The sequence below is a fragment of the Anopheles funestus genome, chromosome 2RL (assembly GCF_943734845.2).
Source record: "Anopheles funestus chromosome 2RL, idAnoFuneDA-416_04, whole genome shotgun sequence".
NCBI lineage: Eukaryota > Metazoa > Arthropoda > Insecta > Diptera > Culicidae > Anopheles > Anopheles funestus.
Genome location: NC_064598.1, coordinates 63513890 through 63540149, shown reverse-complemented (window position 1 = coordinate 63540149; position 26260 = coordinate 63513890). Strand labels below are relative to the sequence as shown.

At 40.4% G+C, this 26260-nt stretch overlaps 2 protein-coding genes across 4 annotated transcripts in view; both read left to right on the top strand.

The window, feature by feature from the left end:
* Nucleotides 1–26260, top strand: part of LOC125766139 (uncharacterized) — a 77379-nt gene that overhangs the window by 2434 nt on the left and 48685 nt on the right. For all 3 annotated transcript variants that reach the window (XM_049431824.1, XM_049431822.1, XM_049431823.1), the window contains exon 2: nucleotides 12316–12670. In XM_049431824.1, coding sequence (XP_049287781.1) covers nucleotides 12457–12670 — 214 coding nt within the window. In that variant the 5' untranslated portion in view covers nucleotides 12316–12456. The remainder of the gene's footprint in view (nucleotides 1–12315; nucleotides 12671–26260) is intronic.
* On the top strand, nucleotides 22959–24352 carry LOC125766158 (microsomal glutathione S-transferase 1-like). The gene is made up of 3 exons (XM_049431854.1): nucleotides 22959–23553; nucleotides 23682–23758; nucleotides 24007–24352. The coding sequence occupies exons 1-3, from the start codon at nucleotides 23428–23430 to the stop codon at nucleotides 24245–24247; spliced, it is 444 nt and encodes a 147-aa protein (XP_049287811.1). The 5' UTR covers nucleotides 22959–23427; the 3' UTR covers nucleotides 24248–24352.

Here is a 26260-nt window from a genome sequence, read left to right as displayed (position 1 = left end):
TTAAACCAGACTGTATCGTTTTAGTTTTAATTTTTTTAGAGTAGATGAGTTTTTAGTAACTCATCGTGCCGCAGACAGATTAAAGACACAATCACAAATTTTACTGTAGTTTTATTTTTATTCTATTTTTTTTTGTCAAATCCTTCGTTGCGTTTTATCAACCTGTCCGAAGAATAGTATTGTTAGCCAACTTTGGGGCAATACTGCAAACACGCTGTTTCTGCTGAAATCAAAAGGCAGAACCACATTTGCTTCGGTCAAGATTTACGGTCACTAAAACCAAACCTCCCGTTGGCTTTATGTTCGATCCGCTTGACCCTCTGGGCTTTGCCGAAACGGTAAGCCGGTATCGTTTACGTTTGGGTTAGATCAATGACAGGAGCTATATTTTTCCGTCATTTTATTTTCTTCCGCATCGCGGCGGTCACCGGTTGGCTTAAGGTTGGCAAATAATTCTGGTCGAAAAAGATCAGCACAAAGCCATCGGTAACTGTACATATGCGACGGTGCGTGCTTCCATTAATCAACGATCTCGAGCGTCTTTGATCACCTGAACATATTACTTATAGGATTTTAAAACCAGATGTTTCCCACACCAGCACGTCTGTTTCGCGTTAGGCAACGATAGGCGAAATCATTCCAATATAGAAATATGGACTAAGGCTGTTATTTATGCCTTACGTACCGTTTTTACAAACACATTTCAACACCAATAACAAGTATTGCTTTTAGGCACGCTTGAATCGTTTATGGGCACAATTTATGGTGGTGTGCCTTAGGTCAGTTGTTTGTATAGTAAAGTCATTGATTTTTATCTTGCGTTTCACGGGTTTTATCCATGTACGACTAGAGTAGAAGCTTCTTTGTTGTGAGAAAATAAAATAAATTCCAGCTTTAAGCACGAAATATCCCTTTGTGAAGGTTGGTTAATAAGAACAAATTATGTGTTTTTATTGCATCTCAATTTGTTGATTATTTGATTTGCAGTTAAGAATATTCTTTTGCTTGTCTACGAAAACCTTACAAATAATCCAAACTGCGAGAAAGCTTGTGAAGAACTCTCTTCCCTGTCTCTAATCGATCTATGTTCTATTGTACGAAAAACAAATCCTTCCTCACTGATCGGATACATATTTGATGCTATCTCCAGCAGGCAAAAAGTATGTTCTTCACCAACACCAAAGGTTTCATAAAAAAGAAGCAAAAAGAAAAATAAACCACCATCCTTCATTACAAATCAATCGTTGCTTTGTTTCGTATCCGGTACAGCAAAGGAATGGAGCAATCCACCACCTGGGGTGATGTGCGCGTGGTGAGGTTAAACGATTGATTGAATCGAAATTGGTCGACCGATTCGTGTGTTAGTTTTGCTTGAAGGATGAAAGCAAATGCCCGAGAACATCCGTTACTGGTCAGCGGGAAGATCAGGAACCACCACAAATATAGGTTGGCAAATGAAACAAATAAAGAGTGGCAGTTCCGAATTTGGAATCCGTATCGGAGATGAAGAAACTGAAACGCAAACGCAAATGTAGAAACCGAAGTGATTGTGGCAGATGATTGATTAAGCTAAATCTTTTCGCTCTTTGCCTTATGATTTAATGGATTTCATGAACTAGAACATGGGCAACAGCCATGAAGTAACAGACAAATGGAGTAGGATCCTCCCAAACGATTCCACGCTTACACGAGATACGGATGGATATTTCAGGTCTCGGAATAGGTTTCCCTTTACATGGGTTGGGTATGTTATAAATATTTTCATGACGAAGAATTCAACTGCAGGAAGATTTGTTTAGCATTCCTGCTTACTTCGTGACGTAAGCAGAATGATAGTAGAAATGTCATTTTTGAAAGGGATCAAGGATGAAACAATACAAATGACAGTAAAAATGACCAAAACACGATAGACAAATCAAGACGAGTAGTGAGTGGGCTATATAGAATGTAGAAAACTCATAATAAATCATCATTCATAACAGAGACAACACACACACACACACGCAACAACATATACACTTATGCCATGTTGTTTTTTTTTTTTTTTACTCGGTTAGAACGGCCGTATCAAGGATGTTGTTGTCCACCCTGGATTTAGTTTGTTTTGTCCTTGGTTCAATCGTTTTCGCAGTTTGAGACAAGATAGAGTTTTCACAAGGTTTTTGTGTTTTACGACGAATGAATCCACGGGACAAGGACGCAACGCAAATGATGCGATTGAGTTGCAAAAGTGGGATCTTGATTGCAGGAAGGGAAGGACGCGTTGACGGGGTGACGGGTTCGAGATTCATACGGCAAATAATTGATTCTTGGCACGTAGCTACGGCTACGGATTATTGTCATTCGTTATCCTGTTCTGCATGGTCCTCGTGAACAGAGTTATACAGGGAATGGTGAATGGGAGTGAGATCGAGCTCTCGTGCAATGAGACAGGGAACGCTTCTCGCACCACTACTAACCATCACTGATACGAAGGTGGAAACTTTCCAAAAACCTCCCGTAGTGAACGTGTGCTCCTGGTGGGTAACGAATACATGAGATCCTGTTGCTAGTTCCGTAACGATATTCTTCTATATTTTTTGTCGTTGTTGCTGTTTTCCTTATCTTATTTTGCCTTCTATCGGAAACGATCCTGCTAGATCCATAACGAGTGCCAAAAAAGAATAGTCGTTAGTTTGTCCGCGGGATTCTGTTTGCTCTCTTTCGCTCATATCATATTGAAGTTGTTATTTTGTAGGTGATTCGCGCGGGTTCGATGGGAACCGGTGCGGATTGCGGCTAGCCTAACGAATGCTGCTGGTAGGGGTGTTGCTTTGGGCGCTTTAGTCAGACTGCAGCATCATTTATTCGCGTCAGGATAATGAGAAGGAACAGCGATTCGACATTCATTACATGCGGCGTTCAGCTCGTTTCATTTCTTTTCCTTTTTTTCTATTTCGCCGTATTCATTCGTTTGGTTTGAGTTCTTTGTGCTTGTGATGGTCAAAGCAAAAAAGGGGTAGCATGAGGAAGGGGATGACAGGACAGTGGCGGTAAGGGAAATGTGATATTAATGGTACATAACGGTAGTTTGTGCTTACTGGTCCAACCACAAGCCCGCAGAAAAGGCTATCGAGCGGGTAGTAGTTAGATTTTTTATCCTCTCACATCTTCCACCATCAGCTGGTTCAGCTTGGATAGCCATGGTACGTGTCATCATTTGTCATACGGGTTCATGGCGGCAGCTGAGATTTATTAGTGAATGAAATTGTCTTGCCGCGAAGACAGTGATACTTTGGTTTGGCTGAAAACAAAAATATATCTTTATGATGAGAAAAAAAGAATGAAAATCTAGATAGTGGAGAAACGAAAGCCAATAAACTTATGGATGGTGTTTTAAAATCTGTTATGATATGAAAACTTTGCTTGTGAGCATTTGTAGTTAGTTATATAACTGGTCTGCTTTCATGAGTGCTTTGTATTAAACAAGTTTAATAAAAATATTATATATATTTTTTTTATTCATAAAGAACGGCCTGGCCGTATTGCTAAAAAATATTATATAATGACAATACTTTATTAACTATGGTTTTAGTTTGAAGATAGCGTTGGAAACGATCTATAGATTTTTATTAACAGAGAAAACTAATCTGTTTCTTTAGTAGTTCTTAAACACTTTTGTTCAGCAAGTTTTACAGTATTATTTAATACTGTAATTAAATCGCATTGACTATACAAAAAAATAATGTAACCTTGTGTGATTTATCAACAAAAAAAACTGTAATGTTGGAAAAATACACCACGTGTTATCTGAATTCACCTCATACAAAAGAAGGCCCACTTAATCGTGTAAAAAAAGCAACAAAAAATGGGAAATCCCAGCTATTGAGTTTTATCTTGAAATTCTCACCAGTACTATGGTACACCCCATTGCAATGGGTCGCCTATTAAGGGGCTAATAATTGGTCACAAACCTGTGGCCCCACTCAACCTTTCCTTGGCAGTACTCGTTGCCAGCGTTCAGTAAATTGGGCACGTAGGACGTTAGGGATCGTCGTGCTCATATCGGGCCGCATTTATGCGACCGCAAACGACAGCTGGGATCCCGATTCCCTGCAACCAGCTGCAACTGAGCGGAGATAAATGACGGGAACAAGGAAAAAAAGAGATAGAACAAACACAAACAGACACAGAAACACATACATATTTCCTTGTGTTCACACAGTTTCCATAAAGTGCAAGGGGTACTGGAATGTGAGCCACACGTGACACAATTCACAAGACCATGCTGTTTTACAGTTGGAGAATGTTGCAATCGCAAAAGAAACGCTTCTGTGCCGTTTGTTCCCAACACGTCCCGCTACACGTAACGCATAATACCGGTTGGATCGTTTTCTCATTACCCGGGCCAAAGTTGGGCACCGTGAACTTCCGGTGAATTGGACCCTTTCCCTCTGTGCAGCTTTCCCGTTGGCACCCCGCATAAACCGGAAGGAACAGTTTCTTGTTTGCTGAAACAGCAAACGGAAGCTGCTAACAGAAGATCTTCATACAAGTCATGGCGAGTGTCGAGCTTTGTTGCCGGTTCGATGCTGACGATGTTCACAGTCGACGGCGTCTTCGTCAACGGGAGCTAACAACGTAATCCCTTCGCAAAGAGCGTTCGCTCGCTTGTCAGACAAGACTGGGACTGCGTCTGCCGTCAGCATCATCATCACCATCATCATCATCATCACGAACAACAAGCTGCAGCTAGTTTGATAGCGACCAACGGTACCTCGCTTTCTGATCCTGTTATTGCAGGAAGCACACCCGAGTACGGGAACTGAGTACGCTCATACCAAACGCTCTCTTGTGCGATCCGTCAAATGTGAAGCTACGGCTGGAAACGTTTCAATGGCGAGGGAAAATCCCGATATAAAACAAGCCCAGCCAGCCGGTTTGCTAAACTATGCGAGAGACACCCAGACCGAGACACAGGATGGTGGCTTGGGTCGGAAGCAAATATTTTAACCTCATGAGCAAACTTTGATATGATTTATGCATCCGTTTCCATACTGTGGGACTGTGTGCCAGGGCCGTGTTTAAATGAAACGATGGGTACACTTTCAATCAAACCGACCTGTACCAGCAGCTTCGTCTGCTGATTGCATCGTGGGAAACTGTTGCCACCAAAATCGGGGCACGGGACGTACGTGAGAGATTGGCCAAAGAGCTACTTGATTGGGAAAAGAATGCGGCAGAGTTCGGCAAAAGGTGCCGCACGTGAGTGGGTTCCCATTCGTCTCGGAATCGAGAACGGAAGGCAATGCTTCGTTTGGATAATTTATGGAATGCCAACTATTTTCCTTGCACCATTCCGATTCCGGAGAGATCTGTTTGAATAGCGCCTAATCTATTCCAATTTAACCCCGGCTTCAGGTGAGGTGACCAAAAAAGGGCAAAAAAGCGATCGGTACCATGCGGAGCGTATAGCTTCTTGCGGTGCGAAAGCGTTCAAAGGGTGGAGAAAGTTTTCGACTCAATCATAGAAACATTGGGCGTGTCGTGAGCGGCAGGATGTTATTTTTGAGGTGCCGGAGCTGATTAAACCTGTCTCTTGTGGATTTGCTCGTTTGGCAGGATGCAATTGCTTGGCACGGTGGTTTGTAGTTTAGGAAATGGAAAGCCTCAAAAAGCATCACTGCTTTGCAATCATTTGGAAGAACAAATTGGTTTTATCGATCGATGGCTCGTTTAGGGGTGGATCGAATGGGGACGGATAATTGTTTATTTGTATGCTCAGGAGAAATAACGTGGGATAAGCTTCGAACAACGATATTGACAGGCTGAGGAACAAGCTGTAGTTTAAAGGGTAGTTTCAATTTCTAATCATTGTTTCTTCGCATTACGAACAATTATTTTAATTGTCCTGAGCTAATCTTTTGAACACATGCAATATGGTAAATGATGTATGCTTGAAATAAATTTAAAAAGCATAGTTTCATAACAACCTCTCCAAATAACCTGTACAATCAGCTTTTCGTCCAATAGTTTACCGTTTTGCTTCATTAGAACATGATGGGAAAAATATTGATTCTCTGAAATAATCAGTAGCTCAGCCCTTCGTGTGCAAAGTCTTCTTAACTATGTACATTAAGGACTGTTTGTTGGTAAGATTTCACGCTCGTGGAAAACCACCCACACGCAAAACTCCCACCATAAGTGTTAATTTCGCTTTTCTTTACCAAGTCCTTCTCGACCGTTAGCGAAACGGATGTTGCGACTGCCATTTGGCTAAAGACTGTTTCTTACGATGCGTTCTTATTTTCGTTTTGTTATGTTGCTGAGGCCGAAATGTAACTTTTTTTTTCACGCCATGCCAATGCGAGCTTTATTATAGCTTTCTTAAGCAAACGATCAACACCAGGCGTCTCCATTATATACCAGGCATCTCCATTATACACCAGGCGGCTCCATCGGTTTTCGTTATCGCAATTTGGTTCAATATTCAATTCAACGAAATCGACAGTAGATTTCATGGGAAAGCCAAGTTATTTTTTTTTCTGTCCCGAAAATATACGTTCATAATGCTTCCGAAACCATGTGTCCTCTGACAACGCTTTTATGCCCCTGTTGCAATGGATATGTTATGTCACTAGAGGTGTGCTTTGTGCTAACTCACATATCATCCGGTAGGGTAACGTAAGCATAACTTACGAACCACACGGAGCGTTTGAAAAATACCATTTTTTTCAACCTCAACAAGGAAACCATCTTGATTCCGTTTTCACACGTCTTTTTTGTAGCAAACAGTATCACCAAAATATCAACATCTATGTCGGTTTGTGTGATTCACTCGATTTCGCACGCTTCAATGCTAGTGCCTGATGCGCCCAACATGGAGTGTGTGTACGAGACGATATTCAGCAAAGGGATGCGAATGGTGTGGAACACGTACAGGATTCCCAGTGCATCAAGGATTCAGTACCGAAACAGGCATCGGATATTGCTTGGAGTTTGTGCGAAAAGATAACAGACCCGCTGCCTTTCCGGTGCGGCAATTTTTCGTTCGTTTTTCTTCGCAATCAAGCTCGGGGTTTATTCTAAGCTGCCTAGATAAAGATGGCCGGATCGTTTTCTTTGTGAAGTTTCCGTTCGCCATGAAGTTTCGGGGCGGAAAGTTCGTTGGCTGTTTTCTTCGCACCGATACGCTACCATCGGTTCGGTTCGGGGTGTTGGTACTTTGCTTTCTTTTCCTTCGTTGGACCGTGACCAGAAGTTTTCGTTTTTGTACCAAAGCAGAGAAGAAGAAAACTTCAACCTCAACCAACAGGAACGCTTGGGTCGTTTCTTTGTTAGTTTGTTTCTTCTTGCATCGTTCATAGCTTCGACAATGTTGGATGGATTTTCTGCACCATATTTTTCACAGTCTGCGAGGAGCTTCGACTAGGATCGCTGGAAAGGGAGAACGCCTGTGCACTTATGATGGGGTGTATTTTGTGCATCGTAATGCCATTCGAAAATCATTGAAGAGTGGTTACCATCAACCCATGGGGTAGTCGTCAGTATACGTAGCACGGTACAGAGTACCGCACCACTGTTTTCAAGGCAATCTGGTATTCTTTGAAGCTGGTTCTGGCTTTTATCCATAGTCTTGTTTCAGTTTTTGCATCGTTACAGCATCTAAAGGCGGTTAGTCATTTTAGGCCAAAAAGATGAGAAAAGAAAGGATATTATCGAGTCGACGGGAAGATAATCGGCAAATGTTTTACAATCGTGGCATGGTTCCATACTTACAGAGCATGATTCGCTGATTGCCAGCACCATCTCGGATGCTATTGTTCAGCACTGATCGATACTGATGGACGATTTTTGTTGCGTTGAAATCAATGGAAATCAATGGAACGTATAGCTAACGATCAAGAAATATAGCGTTTTTATTGAATATACTTGTGTTATAAACATTGGATATAGCTGAATTTATAATGAAATATATAAATAGATAGGAATTATAGGAATTTATTTTATTTAAAGAAAAATGGTTATATAGGTAGTTCAAGATTTTATATTCTAGTATAACGGCCGTATTGTCTAATGAAATATAGATGTTTTTTGTTTTTTGTTTTTTTTTTTAAATCCTGTAACAGATGCACAAAGGCAAGGTGTACATGACAACTTTTCCTTGAATTTATTTTTAGCAATCATTTTTATGCCGGTTTTTTTAGACATGAAGAGCCTATTTCCGGATTTGGTTCTATAACTGTCGTAAATCAAAGAATGTTTTGTTCGTCTACAGAAATTTTATAATAGCAAAAGAGGTTTGGGTGCCTAATTGGCCTTTTTTGTTACTTTTATATCTCGTGCCCAACTGTGATCATTGCTCCTCCTTTTTGGGAATGCATCCGATATTTGAAATTGTGAGAATTTTTCCAAACGTGCCCGACTTTTAAATATCCGTGTTGCTGTCTCCCTAGGTTTGCCACAACTCTTGTGAAGATTGAACGTTTTCCTTAAATTGTATATTTTCTAAAAGTATAGAACTGGAAAACTCTTTTTACACCCAAGCTGTGTGCCTCACATTTATACTATTAAGACTGAGGCAATTGTTGGGATTTTTACACAAAAAGCATAAAGAATCATAAATATAATTATATTAACTTGCAATTTTATACTTATGAAATGCAGATCAAAATCATAACAATAGCAGATGAGTTAGAACAGATGTAATATTTGAAACGTATCATTAAAAAAAGCTTGTTGAAGTTCAAGCTTTTTGCTTTCCTTGGTGTGTCAAATCACCAATCATGATTCAGGAACTTTTCAGACTGCGAATCCTGTTTCACTTGAATTACTTTGAAGAATACTTTGTATGCCATATCACCCAAAGCGTATACCGTTTAATGTGACACTTGAGCAAACATTCAATTAAAATCTCCCTTTCAAAACACGCACACACGGGCAGTAAAGTATAGCCACACGCCACCCACAGACTTGTCGCATTTAATTCTTCTCTTCTACGTTGTTCAGGCAGCTTCGCTGTCAAACATGATCTCGTTTTATGCGGCCGAAGCAAATTATTCTACCATGTTTTGATTGAGTTTGTTAAAGTGAAGTTTGTGACAGATTTTCCACCTTGCAGCATAGCATAGAACGACCTAGCAGCTTCGGGGAGTGAATTGGTAGTGGGATAAAACTTTTCACACATATTCCACCCAAGATGTGCGTTAGGTTTCAGTTTGTTTGGGTTAGCAAAAAAACTTTTCCTGAGTACTTCAATCTTTCTTATCCTCTGTACCATCTTTCGGTCTTTCGTTCCACAACCTGTTGGCGTTTATTTTTAAACTTCGCTCCCAAAAGAAAAGCCATGCGGAAGACAAATGGTAAGACATGAAACAAAATCACGCGGTCTGTTGCTTCAATTCGATTCGCTTGAATGTTTCATTGCCACGGCGAAGAATACGGTAGGCAATCCTTTTGGAGAAGAGGCACATCTGAACCAGAGCCAGCATTCCGTTGAATACTAAGTACAATTTTTCTTCATCATTCCATCTTCACAAGCTAACATCCTATCCGGTTCACGGGTTCCGGGCGGTTCGTTTGCATATGGGTACATTTTCTTGACTTTTATTTCCCGCCAGCGATACTTCTCCGTACCGCTTACCCATCATCATGCAAAACACGTCGGGCCTGTGGCAGGCTCGATGTCAGGCATTCATTAAATTGTTGCTGAATTGTGCCGCATAAGAGATTAGAATATATTTCCCAAGCCAACGGTGACGGTTTCGTGGAAAACGTTTTGACAGGCGATCACGCACACGCGTGCAGGGTTCGGATGTCTATTAAGCATACAGTGAAGGGTATGTTACTTGGAGTTGAAAAAAAAATGGTTTCATGTTTAGTAATCCCAATTGACTTTAGCTTGCAGTTCCGTCACAGTCGAATGGTGCAAGACGACTCTAGCACGGACAAATTTCATGTACTCAATGTTTTCGAAAAATATTAAATCGGCTTATACTTTCTACTCATCACTGTACACCACTCCATCCCAAAATAATAATCTCCGGTAGGTATGGTGAAATCTGGTTCACTGTCACCAAAGGATCATAGCAGCGTTTCATCTTCCCGTACCGTGACCGTGACGGTGGGGGTGCCAGCAGGACGGGAATGAATAATCAAAACGAGCAATTTTCTCGTGTAAGAAATCGTGTATAGCAAGTGATTTTTATATGTAAGCGAAACCGTCGCACCTCATCGTTTCAACCTGATTCTGGGTCGCGAGTGTGGTGAAATATTTCGTCTAAGCCACGGTTAGCACTGCCGCTGTAGGTATGTGAAGAAGTTTTCCTGCGACTCGGGTCTCGGCAGGCGAAAATTTCCCAATTTCAAACATGAATTATTCTCGGCCACTTATCATGGGGTGCGGTGTAATGTTGGATTCATCAAAGGCACATGCATTCCGCTAGAGCAAGTGGAATAAGCGAAGAATGAAAGAAGCTTTTGTTGAATGCGAATCATTAAAGGGCCCTACAGAAGCAAGCTTACAAGAAGATAATATCATAACTTTAAATTAAAGACATGGATCTTTTGGTGCAGAATTTGTTTACGTGCTTTAACGAAATATGTGCTACTATACACAAAACAATGGAGAGGAAACCAGTAAATGTATAGTTCTTGGGATTTAGAGATTTTGTAAAAAACTGATAGACAATGGTTTTTCTTCTTCTAGATAAAAAATATTGTTTTGTTTGCATAAACTATTCAAGGTTTTGTTTGTACTTTAAGAAGGGAACAAAACGATATTATCTAAATAGTCTTGGAATGTTGAGCTTTGATTGATTTTAAATTGAAGCTATGAATCATAGAACACTTCTAACTTATGTACGAAATAAAACGTTCCCAGGCCATTTTGAGTTTTTTTGTTTCAAGCTATTCCTTCCTTATTCCTAATCAAAATAAAATCTTTTAAACTTAACTTACCATATTTTTGAAATAATCATAATTACATAAATTAATTTATTTTTTTTTACAATATTTTCAGGTTTTGAAAGCGCGAAGGAGCATTACCATTTAAATGACCGGAAGAACCGTTCAAAAGCGCTTGTTATGTTTGAACAAAAAACTTGCTATACACGATTTCAGTACTGCTATATGAAAAAACAGAACTTAAGAATAATTTTACATAGCATGAACATACAAGTAAACAAAATATAAAGCATAAAAGCATAAACAAGTCTTCTCACCTCAGATTGAGTCAAACAACAGTGGCTGGTTATAGATACAAACACAACCAAAATCTCTTAAACGACTATATTAGAATACTATTAGAATAGTATGGAATGGACCATAATCACTTTACTTTAATTGTATTACAGCACCGGGGCTGTACCGGTTTAGAGATCTGTGATCATATAATAGTAGCTCTGGTGAAAATGAGTTGCTTAAAAGTATCATACAAACAAAAAATCAAGTAAAATCGCTCTGTTACTGCATCAAAATGGCGCAGTAAGCTCCCCATGAATTATTGTTGAAGTGCTTTTAAAGTATGGTTTGTTAACGATTTGCAAGAGAAAAGGAAAAGTTACGTTCGTTCAACATAAACCAATGGGTTACGAATAGAACACTGTTTTAAACTATAATCAGAATGGCTGACACAACTGTCAGCACCTTATGTGTTTCTGTACGGTCAGAAGGTTCGACTCACTACCAAGAAACCGACAGAAAAACGTAATGATTAAGGTTGGTTTACAAAAAAGACATTTTCCCAATGGTGACCCTTGCTTCGAAGGGTGCACAAACAAAAACATCAACGCCATAACACTTCGATGCACCGATGTTAGGTAGAATGGTGCAGCAACAAGACTTGCATTGGCTGTACAATCAAGCCAACATGCTAACAGGATATTTCCCTGGCTTTTCATTTGCCGGTGTTAAACCGGATCCGGTTAAGGTGGTTCTGGTTGCGTTCTCTCACCTGGCATATAACGGTTCCAGATCTACCCAACCCTGCCGCCGCTTCTAGGTTCTATTTGTGGTTAAATTTGTGAGTTTCCATCCACCCAGGAGAGCATTGCAGGCTTTGCTTTTGCTTGATCCTCGGATGTTATTTGTGTATAGTTTTTTTTGTCGAGATCCAAAGTGAAACACTTCAAGCGTAAGCTAACGTCACATCAACTCTCAAGCCACTTCAGATTGGGATGCAAAAGGTTATCCTTTAAAATGCCCTCCCCCGATACATTCCGTATGCAACAGGACGATCAGTATACCTTTGTGGACGTCAGGGCTGTTTCTTTTATACATTTTTTCTTAATTCTCTCGTTTCTTGCCATCAAAACGATTTAACAACCTACCCGCTAGGTGGTTTGTGGGATCATAAAAAAATGGTACAAAAAAGTGTAGTGAAACAGATTTGCAACGACTGAAGAACGTGAGTGCATCGGTACCTGGGGTCAGCCTGCTGGAACCTCCAAGCCTGAAAAAAAGTGTGCGTGTATGTGAATGTGTAAATGTGAAACGAAGGCTACCACTGTGCAAGCGAGTGTACGAAACACTAACCCGGAAACCGACCAAAAATCATTCTCGACCTTTGGTAAGCGCCGCCGTGTACGGGAACTTGCTAGGAGAGAAGAGTCTCCCTTACTGCCGACCATGGGTACACTTCCGAGCGTAATGGATTTACGGCTTCCCATCCTGTGGTTGCTGCTGGCAGCAGGTACGTGACTTGATGGTTCACTTAAAATTCTTATGCGCTTCTTTTCATTCATTTTAACGTTTGTTTGTGTGCCGGTCTGAACTTTTCATACTGAATGTAGGAAATTGTACTCAGTGTCGTAAAGCACAATCGTATTACTGAGTTACGAATATATTCTGTAGGAAAGATTTTCTAATTTTGTGTAGATCAAAATATTTTTTGGAAGTGTGTGGACATTTTCCGAATTGTAAACAAAATAAAATTACTTTTTTTGAATTGTTTTATGAAATTTTTAATTCTTTTCCTTTCCTCCAAAAACTCTTAGAATTATAATTTTTTTAAGAACATTCCATTATTTGCATATTTAGATGTTAGATTTTCTCAAAGTAAATAAAATAAAGCGCAATAAGTTAAACGTAAAGTGTGAATTTGATTCGAGCTTTGGGTGGTCTATTCTCACTAGATGCTTATCAGCGTGTAATACGATTTTTATACGGGAAGCAATTATTAGCACACCCTTGCAGTAGTTACACTCACGAAATAATCTTCCATTGTTTCCTGAACCCTTTTCTACGTGCTTCGGGTATCTCAATTGTACCGAAAGATAAAAACTAAGATATGAGGAAAAACGAATTAATACAGCATTGTCCCACCTCACTAACGAATCAGCACAGTACAATTGCAAAAAGGAGGTGCCTGAGCACGCAAGAGAGAACAAAGAATGTTCAACACTTTTCTCACACTTTAGCCAGTGTCCTGCATTGGAATACTTGAAGTAGTAACAATGTGTGAAATGCAATTGATAGGGGGAACTGTATGAAGCAAGGAGATTTCGTACTAGTATGGTTGCAATTCCACGTCAGGTGTGAAAACATCGGTTCCTACTTGCTTCAAGATTGTATCATCCAGCTGATTCTATTACATAAACTTTATCAGCTCATTTTCTAGGATGCTGGTTTTGATTAAAGTTAGAAGAAAGAACACAATTGTGTGGTTTTTGTGCTTAAAAATGTGTTAAAATCATTGTGAATTTAATTTAAAAAATTAACCATTTTATTACATGATTACGGCTTTTGCCGTATTGTTATTAACATTATTATTAATTAAACATTATTATTAATTAAAAATTAACCATTTATCCTCACTTTCTTTCCTATAATACGATAGTTTATCTAACTATTTCTATTAAGCCATATTTGTCAGGTAAAAGGTATTTAAATTTCGTATAACTTCGAATAAATTAACTAACCGTTCTGGAAGAAAAACCCAACGGTCCAGTGAAAACATAGTTTGCCGCCAAATATATTAAAATAATAAAAATTAATAAACGGAGACAATAATAACGAGGAGCTTTCTTAAGCAACGTCGTTGTCATTCCGCTTTCGATTGCGGTTCTACTTTTCAGTTAAGGGAACTAACGTTCACATGCCATGCTTCGTTTATCGCAGCCCAGCGTGTATAACGATCGTTAGTTTTAATTTGCTTGATATGGCATGTAATTAACAATGTGTGCATTGCGGGCAGCATCTCCGAAGGGGCGTATGAAGATGCTTTCTTCGATGCGGTTTCAATGCAACCAAACGTGCCAAACGAGCTTTAATGACTAAACAAGTCTCCTCGACAGCGCTCTGTCCGAGCAGACGCTTCCTAGCTAAATCTCTGCCCGTACTAACGCCTCCGTCAAGAACCTTGCTCTAAATATATATACATGTGTGTGTGTGGGTGTGTGTATGTGTATTTATGCCATTAAAAACCACCCAATGCAGCAGAACAAACACATAAGAAAAACGTTACTCGGTTCACTGCTAGCCATCAACTTCCAGAGCACTTTGAATGCATGGACGCAAGGGAACCCAACACTCCCTTGGGTTTTTTCCCCGGTAAACCTTTGCAACAGAGCACTTTTGTTCAGTGACGTGTAAACCGCAGCCATCGTCACATGAAGTCGAAACCTGGAAGCAGAAAAAAACAACCACCAAAAAGGTACCAAATGCAGCAGCAAAACTATCATGAGAGCAACCGACCACCTTCCGGGGTTTTCTGCATAAGGCAGTTTCATACCGGGTGCTAGTGCCGTAAAACACACCCGCAAGAGACCTAACCATACTATCTCGAGTGATCGACTTAAGGCGAGTGTGTATAATGAGTGTGTTTGAAGCAAACCAGGTAGCTGGAGCAAAAAGCAACCAAACAAACAAGTGAAAAGAAATAGTTACCAATAGAAAATGTTTTGCATCAAAGTGTCTGTTTGCTAACCGGATAGTGACGAACAAAAGGTTAGATTTACATTTGCAGTTACTTTTTCTTTTTAATTTGTTGAGGCTCCTTTCGCACATTTCAGAATCACGCAGTAATAGATATGCCACAATGCTGAAGCGTGACACAAACGATTTATCTTTTCTTAAGTCGTCTTAAATCTTTATTAAAACATGGATCTACAAAACTAAATATATTTTAAAGAGTGGACCTTTCTACGAACATAACGCTAGTTCTATTGAACTGCAGTGACACGATTATATAGCAAAGGAATTCGCATACAGGAGGTACAAGCTGGGGGTTTCTTACATCAAATGTTGAACGGTGATATGAAAAGTAAAATTAAATATTGTGTGATTGTGCTACACCTAAAGTGAGGATTGTCCAACACGTTTTGCAAGCCAACAACAATCTCCATAATGGATTTAGCTGCTGCTACAAATACACCTTCAAGGCGAGAGAAAATATTGATGTCATTGTGCCACCGTCAGGGATCTGTTTGATTGTGCTTCTTGGTACAATGCTCGATGCAAACGAACGAATTGTGGTGCCTTTAATCGTATGATCACTAGAATGGTATGAGTAAGATGTTAGTCTTGGGGAGGTTAGACATTATGGAAAAGTCCCTCTGCTACTGAGGTGCCGAAACACATTCCATAATTCGTGGTGGTCTTGTTTTAGGAAGTGGCTAGCTGGAAAGCTACAATTTCTACCTTTCTTTCTCTTAAACACTACTTCTCTTTGCAATCAGATCAAGCATTTGTGCACCTGACAGCTGCTGATAATATGCCAACGAAACCAAGAAAGAGCATTCGAAGCTTGGTTGTGGAAAGGCGTACTTTAGATTAAGCGACGAAGTAGAACGTCTTTTGCAGCTGACTTGTTTCGTTCGGGTGAGGAGTAGTAGTTTAACTGTTTTCTCGGAAAAGCGCAACGCAGAAATGAAGTTGTTTGAGGATGATTATTGAATTTGTGGTTTTGCCAGTAACTGCAGTAGAAATGCTAAACCTAATGTATTCTACAGAAAGGCATACTTCCTAGAACGCTTTGTTCTTGTAAAAGCATGTTCAGAAATTCGAGCTGATAATGAGTCCATTGAACTGGGCCTACTCTCAACATTATCATATGTGTACTGAATAATAGCGTTACTTTGAAATTAAAAAAAAATAGAAATTAGTTGTTTAATTGTGACTTTTCAAAATATTTGTTTCAATTTGTTTACAAGCTTGATATTATAAAGGTTAAAGGCAAGTGTTATCCATTACAATATCTGTTTCTTTACATCAAACAAAGTTGAAATTAACAACAAGTTAGTGAACAAGTTACGAAGAAATTCGTAGGTATCGTTCCAATTACCTCACATTAGAAACATAACCTTCTTTCATCAAGCTTGTTTGATGAATGATTTCTTTTGAACTTGTTTCGAGTAATCCACGGATGTGGCCAAACATATTTATTACATAACTAATTTTTTAGCCGGCCGAATACACGAAGGATAAAGTGCTCTTCTGTTTAAGTAGCTTAGTTTAAGTTTCCAATAGTTATAAGAGATATGCCTTGGCTGAAATAACTGAACGAGATTTCTAATTTTAAAATAGCAAACCGAATCAAGTAGTTAAATTGTATGCATTTAGTAAAAACTAAAATATATTTTTTAAATTAAAAAAAAGCGTAGAAAAATTGCATAGAAAACGCAAAAAAAAAAGACTTGAATTGATTAGGAACGCTATTTTAGTCGAGCGAACCAAAAAATTAGTTTTCTTTATTCGTTCACGTTTTCTAGCGGTAATGACAAGCTCACGCGTTGTTTGGCCCTTTTTCTACCTTTTTTCTCGTCCTGGTCTTCACTCACCGCGGTACTCAGCTCTCCTGATCGCGAAGCTTTCTTTCGAACTTCGAAGTTCGACATAATGTCCGACAGTGACAGCAGCGATCGGTGTAAACACCGTTTGTTTACAACAGTTATGTTTATCATTCTAGTTACTTTAAAATGCATTTTGTTTGTATTTGTTTTAAACTTAAGAACTATTTTAGTATTTGCAAAGACTCGCGTGTAAATTTGGTTTTAAAAATATTGATGGCCATTTTATAAGTATCAAGTTTTGAAAAAAAGGAAGCATGAGTTAAATCAATATTAGCTTATCTCACCGATCAATGATGCAAATGAAGGTATGCGAACATAGCAGCATTAATTAAACCGCAATGTGTAAATAAGCTATGCTTAATTGCATAATTACATAAGCAATGGAAATGAGCACAATTTACATGAACAACCAACGTAACCTACCCACTATGTATTATTTCAGGTCCATGTTTGTCTTGTCGGTTTAAAAATTATGCTCACGGAATAATCTTCACCTCCGTGCGATAAGTTGGAAGCAAAAGGCATAATGATACCAGCTACCTATTAAGTACGATATAATTTTCTCCTCGTAAGGCCATCCTGCTCGCAGGTGCAGCAATCTAGGAACAGCGCTGTGAGACCGAGATTTTCACACGATAATCGCCTCATTAGCACGTTCTTACTGATCATCTTTGGTCACTGATGCGCTTGATCCAACCGCCGGGCACAATTAATATGCTCTTTGCTTTGCAGGAGAAATACTAATATACACTTTGTTTTTCAATAGTGTCGTGGAGTCGTTAGCAACCGTTTAATAAGGCCGGATGATATCTGCTTGTTTCTGGAAACATCAAGTGCATCAATCGGTATTCCATCATTGATCCATATTCATGTTTTGCAAGAGTATAATTGAGTATTTTTTACCCACATTTTTAGCAATCATCAATTGAGGTATAGGTGGCGAAAGTACAGTTTCTGTTGGTTTGAATATATATTTTTTAATCTCAAAACCGAATGTTTTGTATTAATGTCTTTTTGGAAACATTTGCACAGTGCAAGGTATTTTGTTCAATCTGAACATTGCTAACGATCTAGTATTGATTTTTTGTTGTACTTCAATACTCCAAAAGTTAATCCAATTTTGTTGACTGTTTACCGTTCATGGCTAATTATGAAACCCAGGCTGCACAAATTGAACGTTAATATTTACGATTCAGCTAAGTTCGATAATTCAAACATAATTAGCTCATTGCCAATTGAACTGTGGTGGCGTCTAGTTTAAATCTTCAATTCCCCAAGATAAGAATTGCTTCATTATTTGACATTTCTTTTAAGCATCACCGATTTCTCTAGCGTTTTCCAACGATCCGAAGCGCATCTTAGGAATTCGAGGTAGATAATGACAACTGTTAGCAAATGTGAAAATCGATACTCTCTCAAACCCGAAGCAGCACAAAGCTATTTAGAAGCAGCATTCACATTTGGAAGGGAGCTGATGGAGAATATTCGAAACCGAGCTAATTTTCCTATGTTTTTGCGAGACAGAATAGAGACTCAACAACAGCAACCAGCGAGCAACATCAATGCTCGGATCATAAAAGAACCGTGCATCGAACAAATCAGCATACCGGAATGGTAGTAGCCTAAAAGCAACAGCAGTCTAAGAAGAATGCTGAACGGAGCAGCACTGAACCATCACAGAAACGTTCCGAAATGCGGGTATCCCCGGCAGCATAACAAAGATTGCCAATAAAACCGAAATGGCTTCCAGCTTGCCATTTCTTCGATTGCTGCCCGAACGCACCAGAAGGATAAACTTAACCTTTCGTCCTGTTTCTCCCGTATTCGCTGTATTTTGCGGAATGAAGGCACCACGGGGAAAAGCGTTGTAGGATAAAAATTGCCAGGATTCCTTCGAGTTCAGTAAATTGGAATTTTCCTCCCTAATTATCTCACGACCACCAGCGGAGGGTTCCCCAAGGAGTACCACGCGAAAGCGTTTCACAAATCCACCGAGTATAGGGTTCCCTGTTCGTGAGTAAGACCGATCCGGTATTGTTTGGGGGGAGAGATTTTGGTTCAAGCGAACCACCAATAGTTCGCTACTTCACTCTGCTCGTCGACCGTTCTTGTGTGTTTTTGTGAAGAGAAGCCGAGATTGCTGAAATTATGCGGCTTCGCACGAGCGAGTCTGCATCAATTCACTTCTAGTGCTACAAGAGAGCTTTGGGTCTTGAAATGACTCAACAATGTTCTTCCGTTGCCAGCAGGCAACCTAGATACACCGACGACATTAACCAAACCTCCCAGTTAGCACATCACCACCGTTTGAACTATCTTTCCTGCACCTCCAGAGAGTAATGGAGTTTAGATGAAACGGAAGACGGCCGGAGTCCGAGAGCATAGGGAAAATGGTACCGATCGACTCTTGATTGCTGTTCAATGTTTACTCATTCATTATCCTCATCATCATCATCATCATCAACAGCATGAGCGGCACGGGCGGCATAAGTGGAAACTTCTTTCGGCGAGTGCTTAGCATTTTCATGGTACAATCCTTTCCCATCCCGGCGTCCTTGGAAAAGCACTCGAAACACAGACTAAAAGCGATGAGCATGACTCGGCACGATCGTTGAGCCATTTGAAAAGCCTGCACCGATCCTGCGTCTTGTGCTTCCCGGGACGAAGAAAGCACAAATCGAGGATGAAACGGCAGAAAGCCTTGAGCATCAGCTTCAACGCACAGCATCGCTAATTCCTTTTAAACGGGGCTCGATTAGAATCTCGATTAGAAGATGTACCCAACTCAGTGCGATGATGGCCGGTACAACCATTCTTGGCAAGCGCACGGTCGCAAACCGGTGCAGTTCGATGACTTTTAATGGCCGGTTTTGTGATCTGTCGTGCGTTAAGACATAATCAAGCCGTTCAACCGCTCTCAGATTGGGAGCGAATCCTCCTGGCGTATATCCGCTGATAGCAATTCCGGAAACAGGAAATATGTTTTGCGGACAGTTTGAGTGTTCCCTACCCGTGCGAATGTGGTGTCTTGACGATCCGTGGTTTCGATTCCGAATGCAGTGTCGTTAGCACTGCGAGACGCTTCCGGCGTATACCGCTGGCTGACTGACGCAAATCGGAAATGTCACCATGGGATTGGTAGAGAAAATGTCTCTATAACAGACCGAACGTCCCGGGGCAGGAGAAAGCAATTAAATGATTGATTGATTGCTTTTCTTCGGAATGAAACCGCACAGCAGGAGGTCCGCACGGAAAGCGTAAAATTATTATCTCACATCGTGTGAGGCGGAAAGGAAATTATAATCTGTGCTGTACATGCTAATAAAATAAGCATTTGGTTAATGTGTAAATGGACATTAGGACGCTACGTGTGGTCCAGTATAGTGTCGGCAACGTTATTGTCTGTAATCGTTTCGTTTATTAATTTCTATTCATCATATTTCGTCATATATTTTTCATGTTGATCTAAAAGTTGACCAACATTTTAAAGAGAGGATATATTTATAATATTTCGTATATCTTGTTATGAAAAATTCAAATGCCCTAACTACGCTTATACATCGTTTTTATGAAGGTGATTTAGCTTACTTATTTGTTTGTTTCATCTACACATCGCAGGGACTGAAAAATAAATCGATATTGAATTTAAAATCAACGTCAAACAATGAAGGTAAACAAGAGTGAGTTATACAAAATGCAAATTTATAATTCCATTCATTTCCCACCAATCGTTCCACCCAGGTGTTTCCCCATTGCGACAAAACGTGAAAGGCAAATTTGCCATCGGGTAAATATAATCGGTCGCTCGCATCTCACGTGAATCCGTGAAGCTTTCTCACTAGTTTACTTATTATTTGCCATATTAAAAACCAACAAACGTTTTCGGGGAATTATATTGGAATAAAAAAAACCTCCATTAAAAGCAAAATAAACGTAAGGTTCACATTTCGGGTGCGGTTCACTTTTCCACAACCTTCCTACCACGTCAGGAGCGTCATGTGCGGTGGATTCTTTTTTTTTAGCCGACTGTACATCGGAAAGCTTTCGCGATCAGTGATTCTAGGGTTTCGATGTGCCCGTGAGACGGTGTGCATACATTGAACCGCAGCCACGGAAAAAGCAAGGTGACAAGCGACAAAAACGTACTGAAATTCAACGCCACATAGAAAGCCTGTCCCAGGCAGGAGGAAGTTGAGCCCAGGCTGAAGGAGAGTGAGAAAGGTAATGAAATAAAAACACCCACTCAAGGCGTAGCGACCTTTTAAAACGAGATTATGCTAGCCCGAGCCAACGTCCAGCATTTTCCTTGCTTTCCCGAAGGATTCGCGTTTGGGTTTGGTTTTCGGTTTTACCACCAACTTCCACTTGATCAGTGTCCTTTGCTCACGGACGAACCATCTGAACGCCACAAACTCGAACAAGGCCAATGCAAACCCCGTCGTCTGCAATCTGGCCCAAGCTGGTGATAATAACTTTTCACTACGTCCCATGCTACTAGCCACGCTCCCACTTGACCGTTGCGTATTTTTGTCTGCTTTACCGTACAATACACATAATTCGCTTCATATCGTCTCGTTTTCGCGCACACTCTTGTTTCCACTATCCGGCTCATCGCGCTTTTTTTGGAATTTATTTTTTACACTTCCATTTTTTCATCCTTTTTCTTCTGAACCTGTTGTCCTCCTGGTCCCCCCCCCCCCATTCTCAGCTGGTATGCCTTCCCGAAGCCTTTAGTGTTGAATTTCAAATTGCAGAATTTTAATATGCTGTGGTATCTTATTTTTTCATGCACTCCTCATGACGTCGTCAGCGTGGTTTGTTTGAGTTTTGGATTAACTTTTACGAACCCACTCACGACCATCCGGACGCTTTGGGTTTTGCTGAGTGCAAACTAACACAGCAAAGGATCTTTCCAACCATCGGAAAAGGAATGTGATGCAGTCGTTCTGTTCCATCTTTGATAAAAACGGACGAGAAGTTTGTACATATTTTTTAGCTCAACTTCTCCGTGAGCACTGTGCTTTTATTTTGATATCATATTTTTACACCACCAAAGGTGCACCGCGGTTGCACACCGGGTTAGTGCCCAGCGGATCGACACAGATCACAAAAGTGAACAAATGGCATAAATTATGATGATACTCTCTGTGACCCGTGTCGGCTGGGGTTAAGGTGTAGGAGAATGATAAAACTTAAACCACCGGCGTTATAACCGGGTCATCCTTCCGATGGTCATCGTTTCATGGTGTTTGTTTTTTTTTGAGGTGACCGAAGCAAGTGAGACACCTCCCAGAGTTAAACGCTGACAGTCAGAACGATGCCGAGACCGAAGGCACTTGTCAAAATTTTACATCCTTCAAATGGTACAAAATTTGAATATTGTTTGGTTCGAATTTATTACGGCTGGCGTCCACTCTTAACGCGCTCCGCAACGATAATAGTGATGAGGTTTTATGTCGTTGATAGTGAGTGAAGCTTTACACATTGTGCTGAAGATGTGAGGGTGAGCAGGATGATTGTTCGTTACTCCACTTTGGAGAGCTACGCGAAGGGATGGAGTATTTTATCCACTTTAGAGAACTGCAGTCTCATCGTGAATTATCAGGAGTACCCATGATGTCATGCTACGGTGATGGTTGCGAAAGTATGCTTATTGGCTAAAGCAAAAAAAAAAAACAACGAAAAAAGTCTATTGCATTCCTTTAGATGAGGTTAACTGTACGAGCGATGGGAAAGATGGATACTTGGGAAATGAGTGTTTGTGGTACTCGTAAAAACAGAAAGTGGTTGTGATGTATGTTTGCACAGTGAATGCTCATTTATGGATGTGGTTGAGTTATGGATGAGTATTAAGATGAGAGATGATTAAAGTTTCGTTGCGGAGGAGAAGCTTAAAATTTGAAATCCGACCCGTTATTTTACCACAATATTAGCAAAACAATTAATTGGCTTTTTTTTTCATGATCACGGCTTTAGCCGTATTGTCAGCCGCAGAGGACTGAAGTAATTACAATTTTTAATTGGCTTTTCATATTATAAAAATAATGTTAAAAAACGAATAACTTACTGGTAATGAAATTAGCGCAGGTAAAATTAGTCACAATTTTCCAACGCTTACATTACTAATTCTTAGATAACATACTTATAGGATTTAGTTATTCCTATTAATCATCCATTTTTTAAATAAAATAATAGTGATGCATAAATGTATTTAATAATATTCTATGCGGTAAATTCAGTACAGGCATATTTTAATGGAAATATGATAATATGTTTCACATCAAAGAAATGTGCTTTCTGCCACTCCCTAAAGCACCAAAAACAAAAAAAAAACATTTCATCACACACACTGTCGCATTAATTGCGATTATTTTTCTCACGGTAACGTATGCGCATAAATTCATTACCTTGCCTGTACATTGCACACTTGCCTGTTGGCCATTATCTGCCAGTCACCGCTTTAGCACAAGACTCTTCTGATAAGCCTCTCAATATACCCTGATAAGGGAAACTAGATTCCGAGTGTCAGCCTTCTTGAAACCGGGCCTCTCAGACCCTTAGTATTATTTCACCTTTCGTGCGATAAGCATTACCTAACATACCGGCCAGTTCTTTGGTCCAGATTGCACTAGTTGCCTCTATTGAAACCGGTATCATCATGTCGCTAGTGTTCGGGCAGGTTGAACCGGCCGTTTTTCAGGCCTATGCGTTCTGGGCTGCCGTACTCGGGCTCAAGATGCTGCTCATGTCGGTGCTGACTGGACTGCAGCGTGGCTCCAAAAAGGTAACGAAATGGCCGCAACAAAAAACACACGACTCCACAACACTTGGATCGCTCTCCCGTTCCTGGCACGGACGGAGCGTTAATCCCCGATTTGTGAGTCTTACCGTCTGACTGGCTGCTCGTTTCAGGTCTTTTCCAATCCGGAAGACGTTAAGCCGGGAGGCAAGCTTGCGTATGACGATCCGGATGTGGAACGTGTTCGACGGTATGTAACTATGTTTGGTGAAGTTATTCCATGTACACGAGGTTGGCTTACTGCCCAGTGTTGACGATCCGGAATGGAATATGGTTTTGGAATCTATCCTTTCCCACCAGCTGCAATTCCAAATGCAACACATTTCCATTGCCATATTTCTGCGTGGTTTCAATGCTGTTTTGTGGCCGATCCGTTGGAAATGCTTATCGAGCACATGTTTGTACCTTATATTTTTTCTTCCCTTTTAATTCTTTCAGTGCCCATCTGAATGATATGGAAAATATTTTACCATACTTCATCATCAGCTTCCTGTACATGTTCACCAACCCAAGCGTAACCGTCGCCGTCAACCTGTTCCGTCTGGTAGCGGCCGTTCGAATCTGCCACACGGTATTCCATGTGTTCGTTCCGGTGCACCAGTTCCGGGGAATGGCCTGGGCAACCGGTTTCTTCACGACCACATTCATGGGCATCATGATAGTGCTGCACTTTCTGTAGAATTTCTGAACCACCCTAACTTGGAACAGAATATGGAGGGAAATAAAACCGGCCCTCGTGCATCCGGTGGACGAACGGGTTCTCCGGGTGTCAAAAAGCTCTTCAGCCTTAAGTGTACTTAAAATCCATTCTTTCTGCAAGCGAAAGAAACCCGATGTACACATCGAACGGAGAGCGTGCCATCGTGAGGGTGCATATTGAAAGAAAAATCATTACTATTCAGTGCGCATTTTCTTAAATCGACTCATAATGGCTGGAAAACGATCAGTTTTCAGTTGTGCAGGGCTCCTCAGACTGTGAACACTCTTTGACACGTTCTGCGTCGGTTCAAAAGCTCGTTTTGCTTGTCTACGAAATGTTATTTGCTATCGGTATACGTGAAGTGTATATGTGTTTTAGGTGCTCCAGGGAGCTCCAGGGCGTCCGCCTTAGATGCAGATGTTACAAAGACAATGTTGTTGCATGTGCCCACTCTTGGGTGGAGATGTAGCTCAAATGTATTCGAAAGCATGCTTCCTACTAGGCTACGGATTTTTTTTCTATCGTGATTTCATACCATCTTTAGATATTTTTCTTCTCTGTTGGCTTGCGTGCGAGTGGAACGAAAAACAACGAAAACTGAAAAAAGCGATTGTGCTTGAGTGGAAAAGTGGTGTGAAAGGAAAACAAGAAAAGCTCACGATAAAAAGGGTGCTAACGTGCCGTCAACCGTAACGTGAAACTATGAAAACAATTGTTTTCTAATCTGGAACGTGACGTCTCCAGAAAACTGACACCGGCCATGGGAGTGGTTTTCATCGAACTTGTATCCATAGTTGAAGGATCGTGGATCGTATGCTTTTTGAAGCTTTGTATTTGAGTTGAGTTTTGCTGTAATTTCTGATTCTTTTATTTCTTTAAGAATGGCGTGTCATGCATTGATGCTGGATTTCGCACTTAAAGTTGTTTGGTATCGCATTTTTAACAACGAAGATTAACGCAAAATTGACTTAAAGGAATCTTGAAATATTCATTAAAGTTTGATTTAATTATTCGCAATCAAAATAATCATTCAGGTTTTGAAAAATTACGATATTGCAAATCTTTTACGATTATGTTTATTCTTTTTACTATGTTTAAAGGCTCAAACATTCAGCATGTCGCACTTCTTCACTTTCTTTTTTCAGCTGTTTAAAAAAAACGTGTTTGTGCACATGATAAAGGAAATAAAAGCACAAAACTGATAAGTGGCAAATATACCGAATTTCGATCCTTATCTTTAGATTGGCAAACCTGAACAAACAAAACACTTTATCGAGGTTACAGCATAAATATTCATTTCCGATGTACAGTTCACCATGTTTTCAAACAAAATACTGTAGCATAGCATGACATTTCATACATGCCATCACCTCACGAAGGCTAGTGTGGACTGTTGATGACGTTTAGCATTTTATTGATTTAGCTGTTGGGCATTATATTGACCCACCACCAAACGGCCCGCTTGACTGGTACCGAACATCAGGGAAAGCGTAGAGGAAATCGATCAAGCCCGCAGGCAATTGACTGTTACGGTTGGAGTGCATTGAGCGATCTTTCCAAACTGATGCATCTCAGAGCATGTCAGCATTTTAAGCGAACAGCAGCCAAAGATGGCGTAGATATTTGCGCACCAACTCTTTACGCAGTGCCTCAGGGCGTTGAAGGACGTGCCGAATGGACTGTTTCCTTCCTGCAATCGGTTCTTGGGTCATGTGGCCAACTTAGCAAAACATCCTTTGCCCTTGAGCGTTTAACAAGCAGCAACATTGCTTCTTCACTCGTCCGAAGGAAAGATAGACGTTCCATACATACATACATATATGTGTGCATCTACCGGGACCATGAACTGGCATGGCATGACCGATGCGCAATTATCGTATCAATTCAATTTCAGGAGAAGGTCACGCATTCTGGTGACACTGTTCCAAGCCGCATGTAGGTCGATGAAATATTAAGCAAAAACGAGTATGCAACTGTGCAAAATGATACACA

Excerpts from the sequence above, each read along its gene's own strand:
- LOC125766158 (XM_049431854.1), top strand. The coding sequence starts at position 23,428 with ATGTCGCTAGTGTTCGGGCAGGTTGAACCGGCCGTTTTTCAGGCCTAT. Across the intron at positions 23,554-23,681 it reads TGCAGCGTGGCTCCAAAAAG|GTCTTTTCCAATCCGGAAGA; the intron begins GTAACGAAATGG and ends TGCTCGTTTCAG. Across the intron at positions 23,759-24,006 it reads GATGTGGAACGTGTTCGACG|TGCCCATCTGAATGATATGG; the intron begins GTATGTAACTAT and ends TAATTCTTTCAG.